Source organism: Anopheles maculipalpis, chromosome 2RL (assembly GCF_943734695.1).
Source record: "Anopheles maculipalpis chromosome 2RL, idAnoMacuDA_375_x, whole genome shotgun sequence".
NCBI lineage: Eukaryota > Metazoa > Arthropoda > Insecta > Diptera > Culicidae > Anopheles > Anopheles maculipalpis.
This window is the reverse complement of record NC_064871.1, coordinates 26,981,716-26,998,346: the sequence shown is the minus strand read 5'-3', so window position 1 is coordinate 26,998,346 and position 16,631 is coordinate 26,981,716. Positions and strand designations below refer to the sequence as shown.

The window sequence follows — 16,631 nt, the reverse complement described above, 5'->3', positions numbered from 1 at the left end:
CCATCATGCAGAACGAGCTGACGACGTCCCGGGTTTTGTAACGCAACACGGACCAAAGGACTGATTCAATCGGGAAAGAATATAGTTATGGCTGAACTTACTACACACCGTTGCTTCGTTGCCTGATTAGATCCACGCGGAGGGAAATAATTTCATTACTAACCTTCACCTCCATATAGAAGCTATAAAGAAGCAGTTGAGTATTACAGGGAAACTGATACAAAAGAACTCTTCATCTCCCCACGATGTAACATGCAAATTTAGGACTTTCTTTATCACAGTGTTAAGAGGAAAATATTTTTCGGGCCACCGCAGAGCACAGTTTTTGCCGTTTGACCACGCATTTCGCTAAGAATGCCCAGCTGAGCGACAGTGGTATTGTCATCCGGTTTGCCACTAACGAAATTATTGTGCATACAGCACAGGTCGAGTGAGAGACAGTGAAGACGAAAGCAAACATCATTAGCAGTCCTTTGTTCTCCTTTCACTGTGCCGGCTAGGATGGACTACCGTCGGTTAGATGGATGTGCGCTCCCGTCAAAAAACAATTTAATATTCATGCTGTCTGTTAGATGAAGCCACTTGTAACAAGCAGCGTAAGCGGATCGTAGCGCCAACGGCTAATTCAAAGCGGTATCTTGTTCTTTCGTTTGTTCTCTTGACAGCTTTGTACTATTTTACTCACACTTGTCATTTATTATACTTAGTTTTTATACATACTATTTTTTTTTACTGTCCGCATGCATGCAAGGTTAAGGTATTGGGTCATCTCTTAAGGTTTCCACATTTTCAACAATCCGTCACATCCGTACGATGCGAGCAAATTCTGATGTGGATGATGCGTTAGCCCGATGACATCTTTCTCGTGCACGTTCAGTGTACGTTCCAGCTTTCCTGACGTCACGGAGAAGCAGTACAGCACCAAATCCTCACCGCAACAGTATATAAACTCGCCACGCGGTGATATTGTGGCACAGATGAATGCACCACCCTCACGCTTACCAGACGAGAACGAGCGCACAATTTGGCCCTGCATGTTCATGATGACGACCGTGTTCGACCGATTGCACACCACAAAGTGTTCCGGATTCTTTGGCAGTATAAGCACGGAATTGACCGCCAAATGGGTGCCCAGCGCTTTAAAGGTCGAAATGCATTCGGTCGTCTTGAGTGACCACACCTTCACCGTACCGTCCGACGAGGCGCTCAGCACATGATGACCGTCGGGCGAAAAAACGGCTTCATTTACGAAGGACGTATGTCCCCGAAACTCTTTCAACATTTTGCCCGACTTTAAACCGTACAGACGTATCAGATGATCGAAGGAAGCGGTCAAAATTTGACTATTGTCACGGGAAAAGTGCAAACACGTGACTCCTTTCGAGTGAGCTTTTTCGAACCGCCGCAAGCATTGGCCCGTTATCAGCTTCCACACCTTCACCTGACCGTCCTGCGAACCGGTCGCCAGCATTTCCGAGTCACGCGAGAATGCCATCGACAGGATGGCTTGTTCCATCATCATGAAGTTGTCTTGCGCTTGGTACTTTAAATCTTTACGTATTTTGCCGGTGGTAAAGTTCCACACCTCGATGAAACCATCCACACTGCCCGTCACCAAATACTGACCGTCGGGTGAGAATAGGGCACATTCGACGTGCGACTTTTGTCCGAACTTGATCTGGCGGGCCAGCTGCGTAGGGTACGATTCATCCTCCTGGTCCCTGATGGCGGCCTTACCGCGGAACAAATCAATCGTCGTACCGGGTGGTAGCAATCCTTGATGCTGTTGCCACTTGAGAGCTTGCCCCAGCAAAGCTAACAGTCTCGACGACGGTACCACCGACACTTCACCGGCAAGGGCCGTAGCGATGGCGGCTCGTCGCTTCTCTTTGCTAGAACCTTCCGGGTAAGCTTCGCGCGGATCGAAGTATGCACGCTGCAGCATATTTTCCAGATGGATGTAACGTTCCGCTTCCTGTTGCTTTAGCATAATCATTGGATCGGTCTGGCGCAGCAAAGAACGGGCAGCACCCAGTTCCCGCAGTTCAATCAATTCCAGCACTATTTGCTCGTACAGATCGATCAGCTTTTTGTCGGGCAGTTTGAGCGATTGGATCGCTTTGAGCACCGTGTCCCAGTGGCCATTGTGAATGTCGGACACGAAACCTTCCACGCTGTCGACGGTGTTGAGGGAAACGCCTGTCTCTTCCTGTAATGTTTGTAATGCTTTGTGAAGGTTCGACTCTTTCAGATACTGCTGAATCAGACGGATCACACTGAAAAGGGATCCAATTTTAATAGATGCTGGTGGCCATTGATCAAACTCTTGACGAAACTTACTCGGCCGATTCAATTTCAATTGACATTTTGAGAAAATTAGGTAAAACTTGCGACGATCAGGAAAGTATTGTTTTCACTTGAACGGCGTTGTTTTGGAACACAATTGGTTTGACAGGCGCTGAAACTGCGTATGGCGCACGGTTTACGACTGCTTACCTTGTGCGGTGGTGATAATGGGGAATAAATTCGTGTGCAGGGATGAAATTTGTAACAGCTTTTTTTAGTTTTTATACCCTTTCTTTAAAGTAAATAAAACATCAACACAAGAACACTAAACTTCGCCTAGAATCCTTCGCCGAAAAGAATCGAACTCCTTTAGTAGATATTATAAACATGATGACTTAGAAATGTTTCCAGCTGTTTAACACACTGAAAAGGCCTCGAAAATATTTCAACTCCCTTAGTGAAATATTTCATATTTTAAATTAAATCTGCAACACGTGGTTGCTAAAGGCGAAGATTTTAGCAAACTATATTCATGGAATAAAATTTGATTGATTGTATTGAGCAACCGAAACGCTTCTATTTTTCTTTTCTTAAGAACGGCCTGGCCGTATTGCTTGACTTTATGATTACCACATAGTGAGGTTAGTCAGTCGTCACTACGCGGGGACGGTCCGGATGGGATTTGAATCCCGGTCCTGCCGTTTGAAGTCCGGCGATGCAGTCTTTTATACCACCAAAAAATCTTCCTCATCTTAGGGACCACAAATCTTGCATACCTTTCATTGAAATTGAAATCAAGTAGACCAGTCCAGTAGCGGAAGCAATAACGGTGCCCATCATCACATGGCAGCACCAGCTGTATCGAATCCCACACGGGCCATCTCCCCGTACGCAGAAATGACTATTAAAGCGACCATCACGTCTCTACCACTACGAAGAGTAATTGCCTTTCGAGTTTCATATATCAAGAGACATCGTAACCAAAGGGATCTCTAGATGACCCCTCCCTTCTAATTGGATTTTGGATGCAACTGACCACACTAGAAAATTAACAAAAACTCCTTTCAAACAGCTGTTCGGATGTCAGCACCTTGTAATACCTTTTCTCCAATAACCGCTCTATTTCTAAAGCACACAATAAAACAACTGGTTTGTCGAAAAAACACTATCTTCTTTAAATCATTATCTTATATTTTTCGTTAACTCACGTTATTGATTCTTAAAATTACAGCTTTCTTTTGCCTTCCTAGCACTGCTTGTTTTCTTCTCCTGTTACTCCTGTTTTCCATTTTGCTTTGCTGTGTTACACTCGTGTCTTCTTTGTTGTGTATGTGTGTGTATATATGTGTGTGTCTGTACTTTTATCTGTTTAGTTTTTCCTTTCCCTCTGTGTGTTTGTTTATCTTTCTGGAAGTGTGTGTTTTGTTTGTTTGTTTGTTTGTTTGCTTGCTTGTGTTTTTTTTAAGTGCGCGTGTCTTGTGTTTTTGAGTGTATTAGTTGCTTCTCTTGTTGTTTTGTTGTTCCTTTAATTGTTTACCGCCTTCTTTCTTTTATTTTAATGTTTATTCCAGTGTTTGGCTGTTTATCATAGTTCACCACCACTGTTTCTTAATACCCTTTTGGTTTTTCTTCTTCTTCTTCTTCTTCTGCTTTTTTGTTTTGTTTTGCTACAGCTATCGTGTTCTTCCGCTAGACAGTGGTTTAACCGCGTACACCCAAAATCGTAATCGGTCACGCCTCGCATCTGTTTCCAAAAAAAAAAAAAACCACTTGCACATCCGGTTTTCCGGGTTTTTCTTTTTGGCGAGCCTACACACGCTATTGCTCTCACCCGCCACTATGTATGTGTGAGTGTGACTGTGTGTTTTTCTTTGTTTTTCTTCCGTTTATTAATATCAAAATGAGTTCTATACTCTTAACATGTTTTTTTTTCCTTTTTTGTCCAGATACGTTCTTACGTTTTTTGTTATTATTTTTTTATAATTTATGTAACAGTTTATTTTTTGATTATAACAAACAACATTAGGAATTACTTTTTTTCTTAATTGTTTTCAATATCTCCTCGCCACCGCCCTCTCATCCTTGCACATTCCTCCACTCGCGCACATCCCACACACACGCACACACTTTCGCTTTCATTCTCTCTTTCTCTCTCTCTCTCTCTCTCTCTCTCTCTCTCTCTCTCTCTCTTTCTCTCTCTCCCTCTCCCTCGCTATCGATCACTTACTCATCGCTTTCCATCGCGCAAACCGTGCCCTGTTGGATTGCTTGTTTGACTCGCCGGTGGCTTTCTATGGACACGATTATTTCAACCCACGGTTCTGTTGCATATTTTCCCTTCCATTGTTCAGTGCCTCCTGTTGTTATTAGTATGCTTTTAATTTAGATAAGTGTAGTCCCTGACTGCTCCCCCTATCCTTCTACACTGCCGTACGCCTTCGAGGGTTAGTTAGTCAGTTACTTGAGGGCATTTATAAATGTGCACGAAGCTATTTTACGGTTGATTTTTTCTTCACTGCGTTCGATCTCGATCGGTATGTTTAAATTGTGTGTATGTGTGTATGTTAGTTTGCGTGGCTTTCCTAATTAGTTGCTGGCTGATTGAGCTGGGTTTGTTGGCTAGTGGAGAGAGAGAGAGAGAGTGATGGAGAGAGTGAGTGTGTTCAAAATATTAACTAAACCATGTCCTGCTGCAGCAGCAGCAGCCTAACTGTCTTGAGTACTGTGTTCTTTAATAGTCTTTGCACTCGCTAGGTCTAGAGACGTACAGTTTAAAGTTGAAACAATCGATTGTCATAGTTTTAGTTTGCGTTGCTTTAGTGAAGCGGAACAGAAAATAATCACGTGCTTTGGAACTGAAAGTGTGCCTTGAAAAAGGAAACAAATTTAAATCGATAAACACAAGCGTGGTGATTAGTAAGTGTAGCTCTTTTAGCACAAAACGATCCTCTCTGGTGGCTGTGTCTGTCAGCACAACCCGTCCGCACAAACATCTAGGGCCAGCAGGAGCTCGGTTGAGTGTTCTACTAAGTATATTTTCATCTGTTCCGTTCCGGTCGTGCGGGGTTTCTTTGGATAAAATTTTAAATATGTTTTTACTTGTTTAGGCAGTGATTTTCTCTTCCACGTTTCGGTTCTGTTTTGTCGTACGACCAGCGACCACACTCAGTCATCACCGTTCCACACTCACTTTAACCACACTCAGTCATCACCGTTCAATGGAAACAGAAATACGTTTGGAAAGGATTTGAAAATTTAAATATCAACAGACAGATTTCGAACGCTGGCAGAAAAGAAACAATAAAATCATAAAATTCCCAAAAAAAATCCGTATATTGCACTCTATCTATTCAACGTCGCCTGTCGCCAATTGTCGTGTGTGTGTGTGTGTGTGTGTGTGTGTGCTTATGTGTGTAGAAATTTGTGCTGGAAAACGTGTTGTTCTCATCCGATGACAGAAATGTTCTAATCGCGATGCAACGCCACTGTGTTAGACTGATGCTTCACGCCCATTTGCTTGCGTACGTTTATTCACATATTGGGCTGATATTTCGGCATATTGCAGTGTGACGCACATTCCTAGGTAACATTGAAACCAATTTTTCGTCGCCCATTTTCCTATGCATAAATGTCCGTCCCGCGTTCCGTTCCATTGCTTTCCCTCCCGCCACAGTCGCTCTCAGTACAGTATTTGCAACAAAATGGCGTCCCACCGTAGTGGGAATGTATTAAAACAAAACAAAAAAATAACCAATTTTCCAACCTCTCCATAGAAAACATGGAACTTAATCACGGGCGTAAAAATTGCTGGTAGCACAAAAAAAATCAACGCATCAACAGCCGGGGGAGTCGTATTTCCCTTTCTGATGATTTTTGTTGTGTCTTTCGCACAAAAAAGGAAACAAAATTTGGTAGTAAAACGAGAAGGAAACAATTATCTACTCTAGTTTACATTACTTCCTGTCCTGTTTGTATACGTTTTTTTTCTCTCCTCTCCATGTGCCAGTTATTATCACCTGTTGTTTCTTCCGTTTGTTTTCTATTTCATAGCTTTTAATCCAGAAAACGAATGAACGATAAGCTCATTCGCCTTGTTCTTTCTACATTTGCTTTTTGTTTTTGGTTTTACAGCTTTGCGATTATACGGTTTGCTTTTTTTGTTCGTTTTTCTTTTCCTTTGCTTCTCTGCCTCTTCCTTTCGCTTTCCTCTACTCTTCTCACTGCTGTTCTGCTGCTTTTTGTTTGTTTGTTTTCTTTTCCGTTTCATTTGTTTAATTAGTGGACGCATACATTCTTCATTTACGAATAATTTGTTACGTTTGTGAGTGTCAATTTCTCTGTCTGTCTGTATATGTGAGTGACTGTAAGGAAATGCTTGAGTTATTTCTTTTTCTTGCCTAATTTGTTTAATTATGTTTTTCGTTAACCATACTGTTTCTGGCATCGTTTGTCTCATTTTCTTCCCGCCCTTCTTTTTTTTTTTTTGTTGCTTGATTTTCTCTCTGCAGTTCACGTTTTCTGTTAAAATGTTTTTTCTTCTTCTTCAAGTTTATTTTAACGTTACTTTACACACACATTGAATACATGGTTAATCGTTTATGATTACAGCTGCGTTACAGTTCATTTCATTCTGGCTCCGGGGTTGTTTCACCTTTTTTTTCCTCGCTTTCAACACGGTTTCTTGTTCAACTACTCTTGTTTTAGTATGCACAACGTTCCTTTAGCGCACCGTTTTTCTACACTGTAATTGTCAACAGGTGTGATTGCATGGGTTTATTTTTGCTTAGGTTTTGCAACGCTTCGTTTTGTTTCCTTTTTTTGTTTTGTTTGTTGCTTTGCTTCTTCTCTTTATTGCATTGATTTTGTATTTCGTGTACTTTACTTTAATTTAGATTAATGTTAAAGGGTTAATACCACGCACGTTACCGTTTGTGCTTTATTCGTTTTTTTTTAATTTATTTATTTTTTGTTGTCAATGGCTTTCGAGGTGTGTGAGTTGTGTGACATTCAATAGTAAGCGTAAAATTAGAATTTCTGTGTGTGTGTGTGTTTGTTTGGAAATTCTACTACATTTTGCTTCGTCGTGCATTGCTTTGTTTGTTTGTTTGTTTGGTTATTTAACGCACACACACACTCACTTACACGCACACTTCACCATTGAGGTAAGGGTGAATAAAAAAATCGAAACACCATGCACTAACCGTACCCGAAAGATGTTTTCCTATCCATCTGAAACTACGCGTACATATACATACACACGCACACATACATAAAGTTTGCTTCTATGAGTGCATATCACGAAAAATTGATGCACGAATCTAAAGCACACACGCACGGGCCAGGAAGTGTATTTGGTTGGCAAACAAACTTATACAAATAGCAACAATGAACCGTGTATCCGTGCAACACATATTCATCTAACCCATTGTACCCAGTGACTAGAATTAACCCTGGGTTAACACTCTGGTTTAGCAATTTAGCAAACACATCATCGGCGGCTTAAGACACACGTTGCAAACCTCCCTTCGAACCGAAAACTAAACATGATGTGTGTGTGTGTGTGTGGTGCGTGCGTGTGAGAGCGCACGATTCCCCCTCTTTATTGAACACTCTTTTCCGCTTTCCTGCGACAGGAGAGTGGTTATTGTTTGTGGTTTTGTTTGTTAATTTTGCTAATTATATTCATATACGCCTGTTCGATAGTGTGTACGGGGGGGGGAGTAGTAAAATCTGTTTCATTGTAAGTTATTACTTTCTTGCTTTACGTTTCTTTTGCTTGTTTATTTGCTTCTTCTTCTTCTTGTTTTTCTCCTCTTCCTTTCTTATGTTTCCTTTCTTAGCTTTCTTTCCTTTGTTTAACGTTGTGTGTTGCATTACTTTCAGCGAGAGAGCGCGGTATTATGTGCTTTCGGACTTGTGTTTTCCTTTTTCTTCCCTTTCTTTTCCTTCCTGTGAAGTTTGAAGCCGCAATATGGTTTTTATCGTTCCCGTGCTAACCACAATGCTTTTTTGCAGCCACTTACTGCACGCAACCTTTTCCTTTAATGTCATGTTTTTTTTTCTCTTAAATTTTCTTACCTTTTTCTATATTAATTTTATTAATTTCTAATAACTATTTCGTACAAATATATAAAAACAACATTTTCCTCACTTGTGTGTGTGTGTGTTTGTTTGTTTTTTTTTTTTTGGATTTTAGTCATTTTTTTATGTTACAAATTCTTTATGTTACTTCCCTTTCTCTCTGCTTTTTTCTTCTACCTTCTTTTACTGCGTTCGTTCGTTTCGGCCATAAATTTATTTTATGTTTTGTTTTGTTCTAGCATTTCAGTATGTTTACTTGTTAATATGGTACGCGTTGTTTTACTCTTTTCTTTTATCAACTTCATGTTGGAGTTGTCTTTGTCTGTATAGTTTTGAGTATTTTTATGAAGTGTTTGTGTGAATGATACGACGCTTCAATGATTGATGCTCGATTTTTTTTTTTTTTTTGTTATAGCGATTCGTACAGAGAGATACGTAGGGTGTTTGAAGCGTTTTCAGCGTTGTTTTTCGTTTCTTCGAGGTTCGAGTGCGAAAATGTTAGCCTGTTTACTGGATACATAGGTGAAGCTACAATCCCACATCCCAGCAAAGAGCGGGGGCTGTGCTTCGAGTAAAGGTTGTCACGCCATGAATAGATGATTGATTTACTTTGCATTTAGTTTAGTTGTATTGTGTGTGGTTGTTGATTCCTTTTTTTTCTCGGTTTTGTTTTGTTTCTTTTGCTTTACTTTCACATTTTTCTGCTTCCTTCCACTGGCGTAAATTGTATTAGATATTTCCTATTTGTTTTTTTGTTTTTGTCTTTTACTCTTTATTCTCCTCGTTTCCTTACCCGAGGTGCAGTTTATTAGTACTTTGTTGTTGTTGTTTTGTTATTAGTTTTATCTTCACATACACATTGTTATACTGTTTGCTTGTCGTGTTTTGTGCCTCGCTTTTCGTCTTTCTTTTTCACCTCCTTGCTTCGTCACCTTTCATTTGTTTTTGCTAGATTGAAATATTGTTAAAAAGGGTTTTGTTTCTTGTTTTTGTGTGTGTGTGTGTGTGTGTTTTTTTTTGTTTTACTATTGGGTACTTACTTTTCTCGTTTAGTTACCGGTATTTGCTTTCGTATAAAATGAACCTACAAATAAAACTCCTCTGCCATAGCGTAGTTTAGCCAGCCCTAGGGTCGGTTGCTGTTCGGGAGATTCTTGGCAGTCTCCAGTCCACTTGCTAATTCCACTGTGTTGACGATTTCGTTTTCGTGTGCGCTAGTGTGCGTGCAGGCTAGGCGGCGCTTACTACCAAAAAACCTAGCTCGAGCAGAGGAGTGCATCACTCGTCCTATACCTCTTCCCTATATCTGCAGTTTCGTTTCGAAAAATCAACCTGTATTTGCACTGCACCGACTTTGACTTTCCCCCACCCGTCACCCACACCATTTTTGTTTACTGCGTATCGATTGAATCGTATTTGGCTTTTGCGTTTGTTTCTTTAAATTTAAGTATTATGAAATCTTGTTTTACACTCACACACACACACCACTCATCGTTATTAGTGTTGCTCGTCTTGTTTGCGCCTATCGTTTATTTTGAGGGCGGGATGATGAGAAAGAGGACTTGGGAAGGAGGAGGGGCGAGGAAAGGGTGAGTTAAATGGTGGAGGATATCCATATTCACAATTAAAATATTTTATTTATCTACTGTTTTTGCCTCCGAACCCTTTTTTTTCTTTCGTTTCCTTCGCTTAATGCTTGCCTATGCCTTTTACCTATGCCTTGCTCTCGAGAGTTGCTGTCCATAAAGCCCTACCGTACGGCGGGCCCATAAACCGGGCTGTGCTCCATCTCCGTACCCGGTACGCAGAGCAGCGTCAGCAGCAGATAGCAGGAGTCGCACGGGTAGTAGTAGTAGAGCGAGCAGCAGTTTTGCGCCTCCAGAAAGTGCTGGCAGAAGCTGCACGCGCACCGACAGTGGCGCACGGGTTTGCGCGCGTTGGCTTCGGTGGCCGTCAGCATCGCACGCGAACCCGGTCGCTGCAGGCCCGCTGTTGGCACTCATTGCTATACACTGTCGCCGCTCGAAAATCGCTCACAGTTGCTCATGAACAGATCGTCGTTCAGATCGTCCGTATCGATCAGCGTGTCGTTGATGCAGACGTGCGGCGGCACACTGACCGGGGGAAGCGGTGCGGGCGGTATGTGCATCGGTTCACCGTTGTTTATACCGTGCAGGCTGCCCGACAGGCTGCCACCACCCTGCAGATGACGCCGGCTCGATCCAAGGCCTGCATCCATGCAAAGGCAGTCGGCAGCAAAGGATGGAGAAAAAGCAAAAGATTTTACATTAGATACACTGACCACTCGGGATCGGGATCCGCCGGACTGCAAAGGGACAGTAAGGACCGACACGCATAAAAAATTGGGAACTATTTACTTATACCGGTTGCACTGGTCGTCGAGTCGTAGTGGGCCGCGTTCCTATGCAGCCCCAGCTGTCTGTGATGTCTGCGTTTTCTTTTTCGATGACAGAGAGTGCAGAGGAGACAGGTTAGGAACGAGGCGGCGGCTATGCAGGATATTATTAAGGCGCCGTGATCCTCCTCGGGTACTATGATGATGCCTGGTGGGCGCCGGGTGCATGTGCGCGCGTTGTGTGCGGACCGGCAAAAACAAAGCAAAGATCGATACATACACACGTACGAGCGCCAGCATTGGACGCACATGTGAGCGGTTAATGGGTGAGGGGAAGGAGGGGGGGGAGGGGGAGAGGGTGGTAGAAGAAGAGGGAGAGGAAAATGGTAAGAATGGGTGGGTCAAAAAGGACCAGGAAAGGGGATGGGTAGAATCGAAACATTCCATTAGTATGATGGTTGGGACGTTCAAACATTATCGTTAATATCGTTCTTGTGACGCTTTTGGCTGAACAGTGTTCGATGGTGAGTAACTGTTAGTGGCAGTGTGCACTAAGAGAGTAAATGTGAATGTGTATGTGTGTGTGTGTGTGTGTGTTAGAAAGCGTGTGTGAGTGGTTTCGATGTGTGGCCTGTAACATGATGTAGTAGTTAGGTGTTGTTAGGTGAATATTAAATGTGTACAAGCTTTGAAAACAGAACCAATGTTAACGACAAAGAACAATTATGTATGCATTTTGAGAGATGAGTCAAACCTCAGTTCATTGTGTTTAAAAAAGAAGTGGAATAATACACAAAACTATGATCGATATTTCATACTAAATGAGAAAATGAAGATCAAAAGAAAGGAAATCATAAAAACCGATATAAAACATTGGCGCAGGAAAAGAAAACGTGTTAATTCAACAAAACCAACATACATTATTCACAACCAAACATCGTCATCCGCTCCTATTGATGTATGTGTGTGCTTTTTTAAATTTCTTTTAATTCCAGCACGTTCACAGGGACACACTTGCCGTGCGGTAAAATTGTAACTGAGAGACGGTAAATTCTAGCCGAGGAGCATTATTAGGGTGGACTAAAACCGAATTGTTGGTAAAGTGAAACAAAATCTGCCTAAAGATGGGGCGTGTATGGAAACGGAATGATCGCATAATGAGGCATGGAAACGATTGCTAGGCCGTCACGTTGGCTGCACTTTTCAAACGAAACAGTACGATGAAACCAAACTAGCTGCTTACAGTATAGTGTGGAGCTAAAAAATAAAACTACATCTACTTTAACTACTAAATTACGTGCACTAGCAAACCGTTCTTTTAAAAAGCGCAGTACTACGTCCCGCTTAGAACAAACAAAAATTTCAACCAGACAAAGCCATTCCGAACAACTTGTCGGGACAGATAGAGAAAATGACAAAAGAAAAATACGGAACAATAACAACATACAAACGATCGTGCATGTGAGGTGTACGTGGGTGCGTGTTGGTGGGTGGAGCGCTGAGTTTAGAAAACTTCGAATGCAAATGTGTGTGAATATACAGAGTAGAGCATTAGAGCATTAGAGTTAAAATAGACAGATTGGCTAGGGTTAAAGTTAAAATGGGACTCACTTGGATCAGATTAGAGTTAGTCGGCATGATCGTAGACGTTTTTTTTAAATGTTTTGTAAGCGTGTAAAGATCGTGTTTTCGTACGGATCATCGTTGGCGTAAACTGTCCTGTCTGGAGGAAGGTTTTTGTGTTTGTGCGGTTTGTAGGAAGAAGTTTTGGTTTGCTTGAGAATTGTTTTGTTAGAAAAATCGTACACACGAAATAATTGCAACGTATCAAATTGACTTTTAGCGTTGCCTGACATCCAACTTGGCTAGATGTTTTCCAGCACTATCTTCTATCTGTGCAAGTGTGAAACATGTGTGTGTTATCACAGTGAAATAGATTCTGTTTGATTGAAAAACATACTAAAAAGCCAAACCATGGCTAGAAGAGTTGCAAACGCGGGTAGTGATCGGTTCGATGCTTCACCTAATACAATAGCAATTGTTCGATGGTCCATAAAATATTTCACAGCATCAATTACAGTCAAAGTGTTGGTAACAGTTTGTCGTGTGTAGGAAAAATTGTTATTATTTGTTGCAATTTGTTGAAACGGTTGTGGAGGTAGTGGTGGTGGTTTAAATAGTAGAGTAAAAGTAGTAGGAAGAAAGTTTTGAGCAAAGTTGAGAGAGATTATTTGAAAAAAGGAAGAAAAAACAGGAAAGATAGAGATGAGAATTTATCACTTACAACAAGGATGATTTTTTTCTTTGCATGTGAGAACATGTGAGTTATTCGAGTTATTGATTAAATAAGGCATTTGGAGACCGCAATCCTTATTTCGATAGCCAAACATGTTATCCAGTGCCTTATCCAATCAAGAAACGATTTCGTTGGATGGATGAATGCATTCTTTTTCTTACTCATGAGCCTATCAGTGATAACACTAATAATTGATCTTTTTTTTTTAAAGTGTCGTAAGAAACCGTGCCAAATAGACGGATGGGTGCTGGAACCAATTCTCAAACTGAATCGTCGATTCATGACAATGATACGTAATGATCGAACGAACGAATATTATACACAAACAAATCGAAACGCAAAGTGTTTACAAAATTTCGTAACCAACTGTGTGGATAATAATATTGCAGAAATTAAAACAAAACAAGAAACACAGTGCAAACGTAGAGAAGAAATGGTACAAAATCATAACACAAAACGCTTTCATACAACATAACTCCAAGAAGGATAACGTAAAACAATATTCAATTGAAGATCAAGAGAGAAAGAGAGAGAGAGAGAGACAGAGAGACAGGCAGACAGAGTGAGTGAGTGAGAGATAGAATCGTGCAGACTCGAGCATAGAAGAAGACACTAGGAAGGTACATCGCAATACATTGTGATCGTAAGATCGACAATGGGTTGGAAAAACTAGCAAGAGGAATGTTTCTTCGCTTCGGCCAAGGTGAGGTGAGGCTTTCGTTTTTTTTTAATCCTGAAGTTTTGTTGCAATACCAGCTTTGTTAATACCAATTGTTGAACTCAAACTATTAAATATGATTTGGAATCAATCAACAAACCCAACAAACCCGAAGGTGACGGACCGATTTTGGAGGCGACAGGGCGTGTTCCCTCGTATTGAGGACTGACTATGCAAATATGTGGTACTTAAAAGTCGAGTAAACCCATTAGATAGTTGGCCGGCGTGACCTTTAGCAGGTCGTTAAGCCAAGAAGAAGAAGAAACAAACCCAGTAGGAGCGGGTTAAAGGTACAATCCAGGAAGGAGAAACACATAAACTTTATCGATTGGAAATGAATGAAAATATACAACAAACACACACACACACAAACCCACACACAAACACGCACATAACGATAAAATAAACAAGGAAAGGGAAGCTTTGTATGTGTAAAAAATTTACCCCCAAAAACATTTGTTAAACCTAATGGGAAATTATCTTTAAATGGCCAATCCGGTGTACAAACGATGGCGTACTTCTTGAGTTCTCGAGTGTAATAAACATGCTCGGGCTCTGCACTGGGCAGCAACAACATGCGAAGGACGATTCCTCTGTAAAAAAAATACACACACACGCACGCACACATACAAACATAGCAAAGTAGATTTTGGGTCGGAAGGTTGGGAAAACGAAATTTGAAATGCTCCTTGGTTGCGCTTTTTGTTTTCGTGGGGAGGGGGGGGGATGCCAATTGAAGAGTGAGTGGTTGACGTGTCGCACGATCAGTATATCGTGCGACTGTGTCACGTGCGCTCGCAGGGTTGCGATATAGGCGGGCAGGAGGGCACTGAGACGGAGAAGGTGACCGTTTAACGGTCAACCCGCACCCTTGACTTGGTGCCGTCGGTGATGTACGGCGCAATGGAACCGAAAACCGAAACCGAAACAAACAATAACCGAGCAGAAATAAAAATAAAATGAACTGAAATCCGTTCGACTCACTCACGACTCACAGTGCATTTCATCGCTATTGTCCAGCGGGCCGCAGTTCTTGACGCCGTCGCAACGCAACCGCTCCGAGATGCAGTACCCAGATGTGAGACACTGGAAGTGGTAGGTCGATTCGCACAGCAGCGATATTGTGGACGAGGGCCCGACCGGTGTGTCCTGTACCTCGGTCCAGATTATACGGAAACCCTACAAGAGAAAAAGGAACGATAGGACGTTAGCGATCCTTGATTGGTGGCCACCGCTTCAAACGCACCTGGGCACCGATTGCTTTATCGGCACTGGTAAAGCTGATGCGGGCAGTCTGGCCCTGGGTTACGTATTGCCAGTGCTCCATCGCGGGCTTTTCGCCACACATTTCGATGGGCGGCATGTCCGAGTCGGGCGATAGCCACAGCCGCATAACAGCAGCGGCACATCCACGAGCTGAAACAACGCAACAGCAACAATTAAATTTCCAAACAAACCGTGAAAACCCGAAGCAGATCGTGATGCTACTCACTGGCCGGTTCTCCCTCGATTGCGAAAAAGTCAAAGTTGAGCAGTATCTTGTAGCCGATACGGGCAGTGATGTACCAGTTGCAGGCACGTGAGGCAAGCCCCTTGCCGGGACCATCGTAGTTGGCCGGAAAGTTGGGCGATGTGACGATGCCGGAATCTTCCCCGCTGAAGTTACCACCACAGTCCCCGAACACCGATTTGGCCGTCTCGAAGATGTACCGCGCCTTGAAACCGCTCGCCACATTCTCCAGGTCGGTGTGCAGCACGACCCGTATGCCGACGGCACCGCGCGGACTTTCTACCGGTCCGGGTGCGGTCAGGCTGCAGTACCGCCCGAGGAACCGATCCGTCCCGTCGCGATACAGCACGTACATCTCAAGCCAGTCCTCGAAGCAGACGGACGCACCGTACGCGCCCCCGGTCGTGTTCGCCCCGTCCGCCTTCACCTTGAAGTGGTCGAACACGATCGTGACCTGCTCGTTCGGGGTGGCCAGAAAGACGTAGGAGCAGTTCGTCTCCGACGGATAGTTCGACGGGTAACGCGGACTGTTGAATTCGCCCTTCTTCCGCGAGGTGCTGCGGTACGTGAAGCTGCACGTACCGTCCGGTGCCGCCGTGCCCGGGATCTTGTACTCCGTCTCGAACGTGTACTTGGCCTTAAAGCCGCGCCCCTGCAGCTCACCCGAGCTAAACACCATCACCAGCCGTGGACCGTCGCTGATGACCGCGTGCGGTAGTTCGCCCCCGCACAGCTCGTGATCGAACTTGTCGTACGCGTCGGCCACCTCTTGACCCTTTAGGTAAACCTTCAGATAGCCATCCGTGCAGTTGGACCTTGGGAGGAAAACGAACAGATTACAAATTAGTGACCCTGTTCGTAAGCTTTGCATCGACACCGAACCAAACGGACTGTACTCACTCGCTCTTATCCTTGTGTTCGCCCTTGGGAATCTCGAAAATGGAAAACTCCAGCTTTACCCGTTCTAGGTTCTGTGCGTCCTGCATACCGTAAACGAAATATCTGCAACGAATTGACCGTAACGAGAGGTTTTGCTTGAAATTGTTCTCCTACGAAACAAAAAATCATCTCAATTACAAGCGGGCCATACACTCACCTACAAACTACTTTCGGAATGTACGGGAAGGGATAGTTGGGCGAGTAAACGAATCCTGTAGATTCCTTTTTGGAGAGGATTTTCTGGTCACACTCCGAGCCGCGTATGTGCATACCATCGTTTTCACCTGCAAATACACAGCAACCGGAGTGCATTAGTGATGGTTATGCTTTTCAATCATTAATCGCGACCGGCGAAACTTACGGATAAAGTCTAGCTTTACGAAACTTTCACTAAATTCAAATATTCCCTTAAAACCTCGGTTCTGCGTGTTGGCGGTTCGTTGCA

General features: G+C 43.0%; 3 protein-coding genes across 9 annotated transcripts in view; all 3 read right to left on the bottom strand.

Annotated features, from left to right (window-relative positions):
• The window catches only part of LOC126557127 (uncharacterized), a 402,968-nt gene that overhangs the window by 292,257 nt on the left and 94,080 nt on the right, over nucleotides 1–16,631 (bottom strand). The window lies entirely within an intron of this gene.
• LOC126557794 (WD40 repeat-containing protein SMU1) lies at nucleotides 773–2,366 on the bottom strand. Its single transcript, XM_050213678.1, has 2 exons — nucleotides 2,341–2,366; nucleotides 773–2,276 (listed from the first exon to the last, which is right to left on the bottom strand). Exons 1-2 carry the CDS (start codon nucleotides 2,364–2,366, stop codon nucleotides 773–775), a joined length of 1,530 nt encoding a protein of 509 aa, XP_050069635.1.
• Nucleotides 10,323–16,631, bottom strand: part of LOC126556727 (cubilin) — a 68,572-nt gene continuing 62,263 nt past the window's right edge. For 2 of the 6 annotated variants that reach the window (XM_050212189.1, XM_050212191.1), the window contains 8 exons: nucleotides 16,548–16,631; nucleotides 16,344–16,470; nucleotides 16,148–16,249; nucleotides 15,230–16,062; nucleotides 14,984–15,153; nucleotides 14,733–14,916; nucleotides 10,746–10,931; nucleotides 10,323–10,596 (listed from right to left, as the gene is read on the bottom strand). The exon at nucleotides 16,548–16,631 is cut by the window's right edge and continues 134 nt beyond it. In XM_050212189.1, coding sequence (XP_050068146.1) covers nucleotides 10,373–10,596; nucleotides 10,746–10,931; nucleotides 14,733–14,916; nucleotides 14,984–15,153; nucleotides 15,230–16,062; nucleotides 16,148–16,249; nucleotides 16,344–16,470; nucleotides 16,548–16,631 — 1,910 coding nt within the window. In that variant the 3' untranslated portion in view covers nucleotides 10,323–10,372. Of the gene's footprint in view, nucleotides 10,597–10,745; nucleotides 10,932–14,721; nucleotides 14,917–14,983; nucleotides 15,154–15,229; nucleotides 16,063–16,147; nucleotides 16,250–16,343; nucleotides 16,471–16,547 lie in introns of those variants that run through there. The other 4 variants (XM_050212190.1, XM_050212192.1, XM_050212193.1 and 1 more) reach the window with 4 other exon arrangements.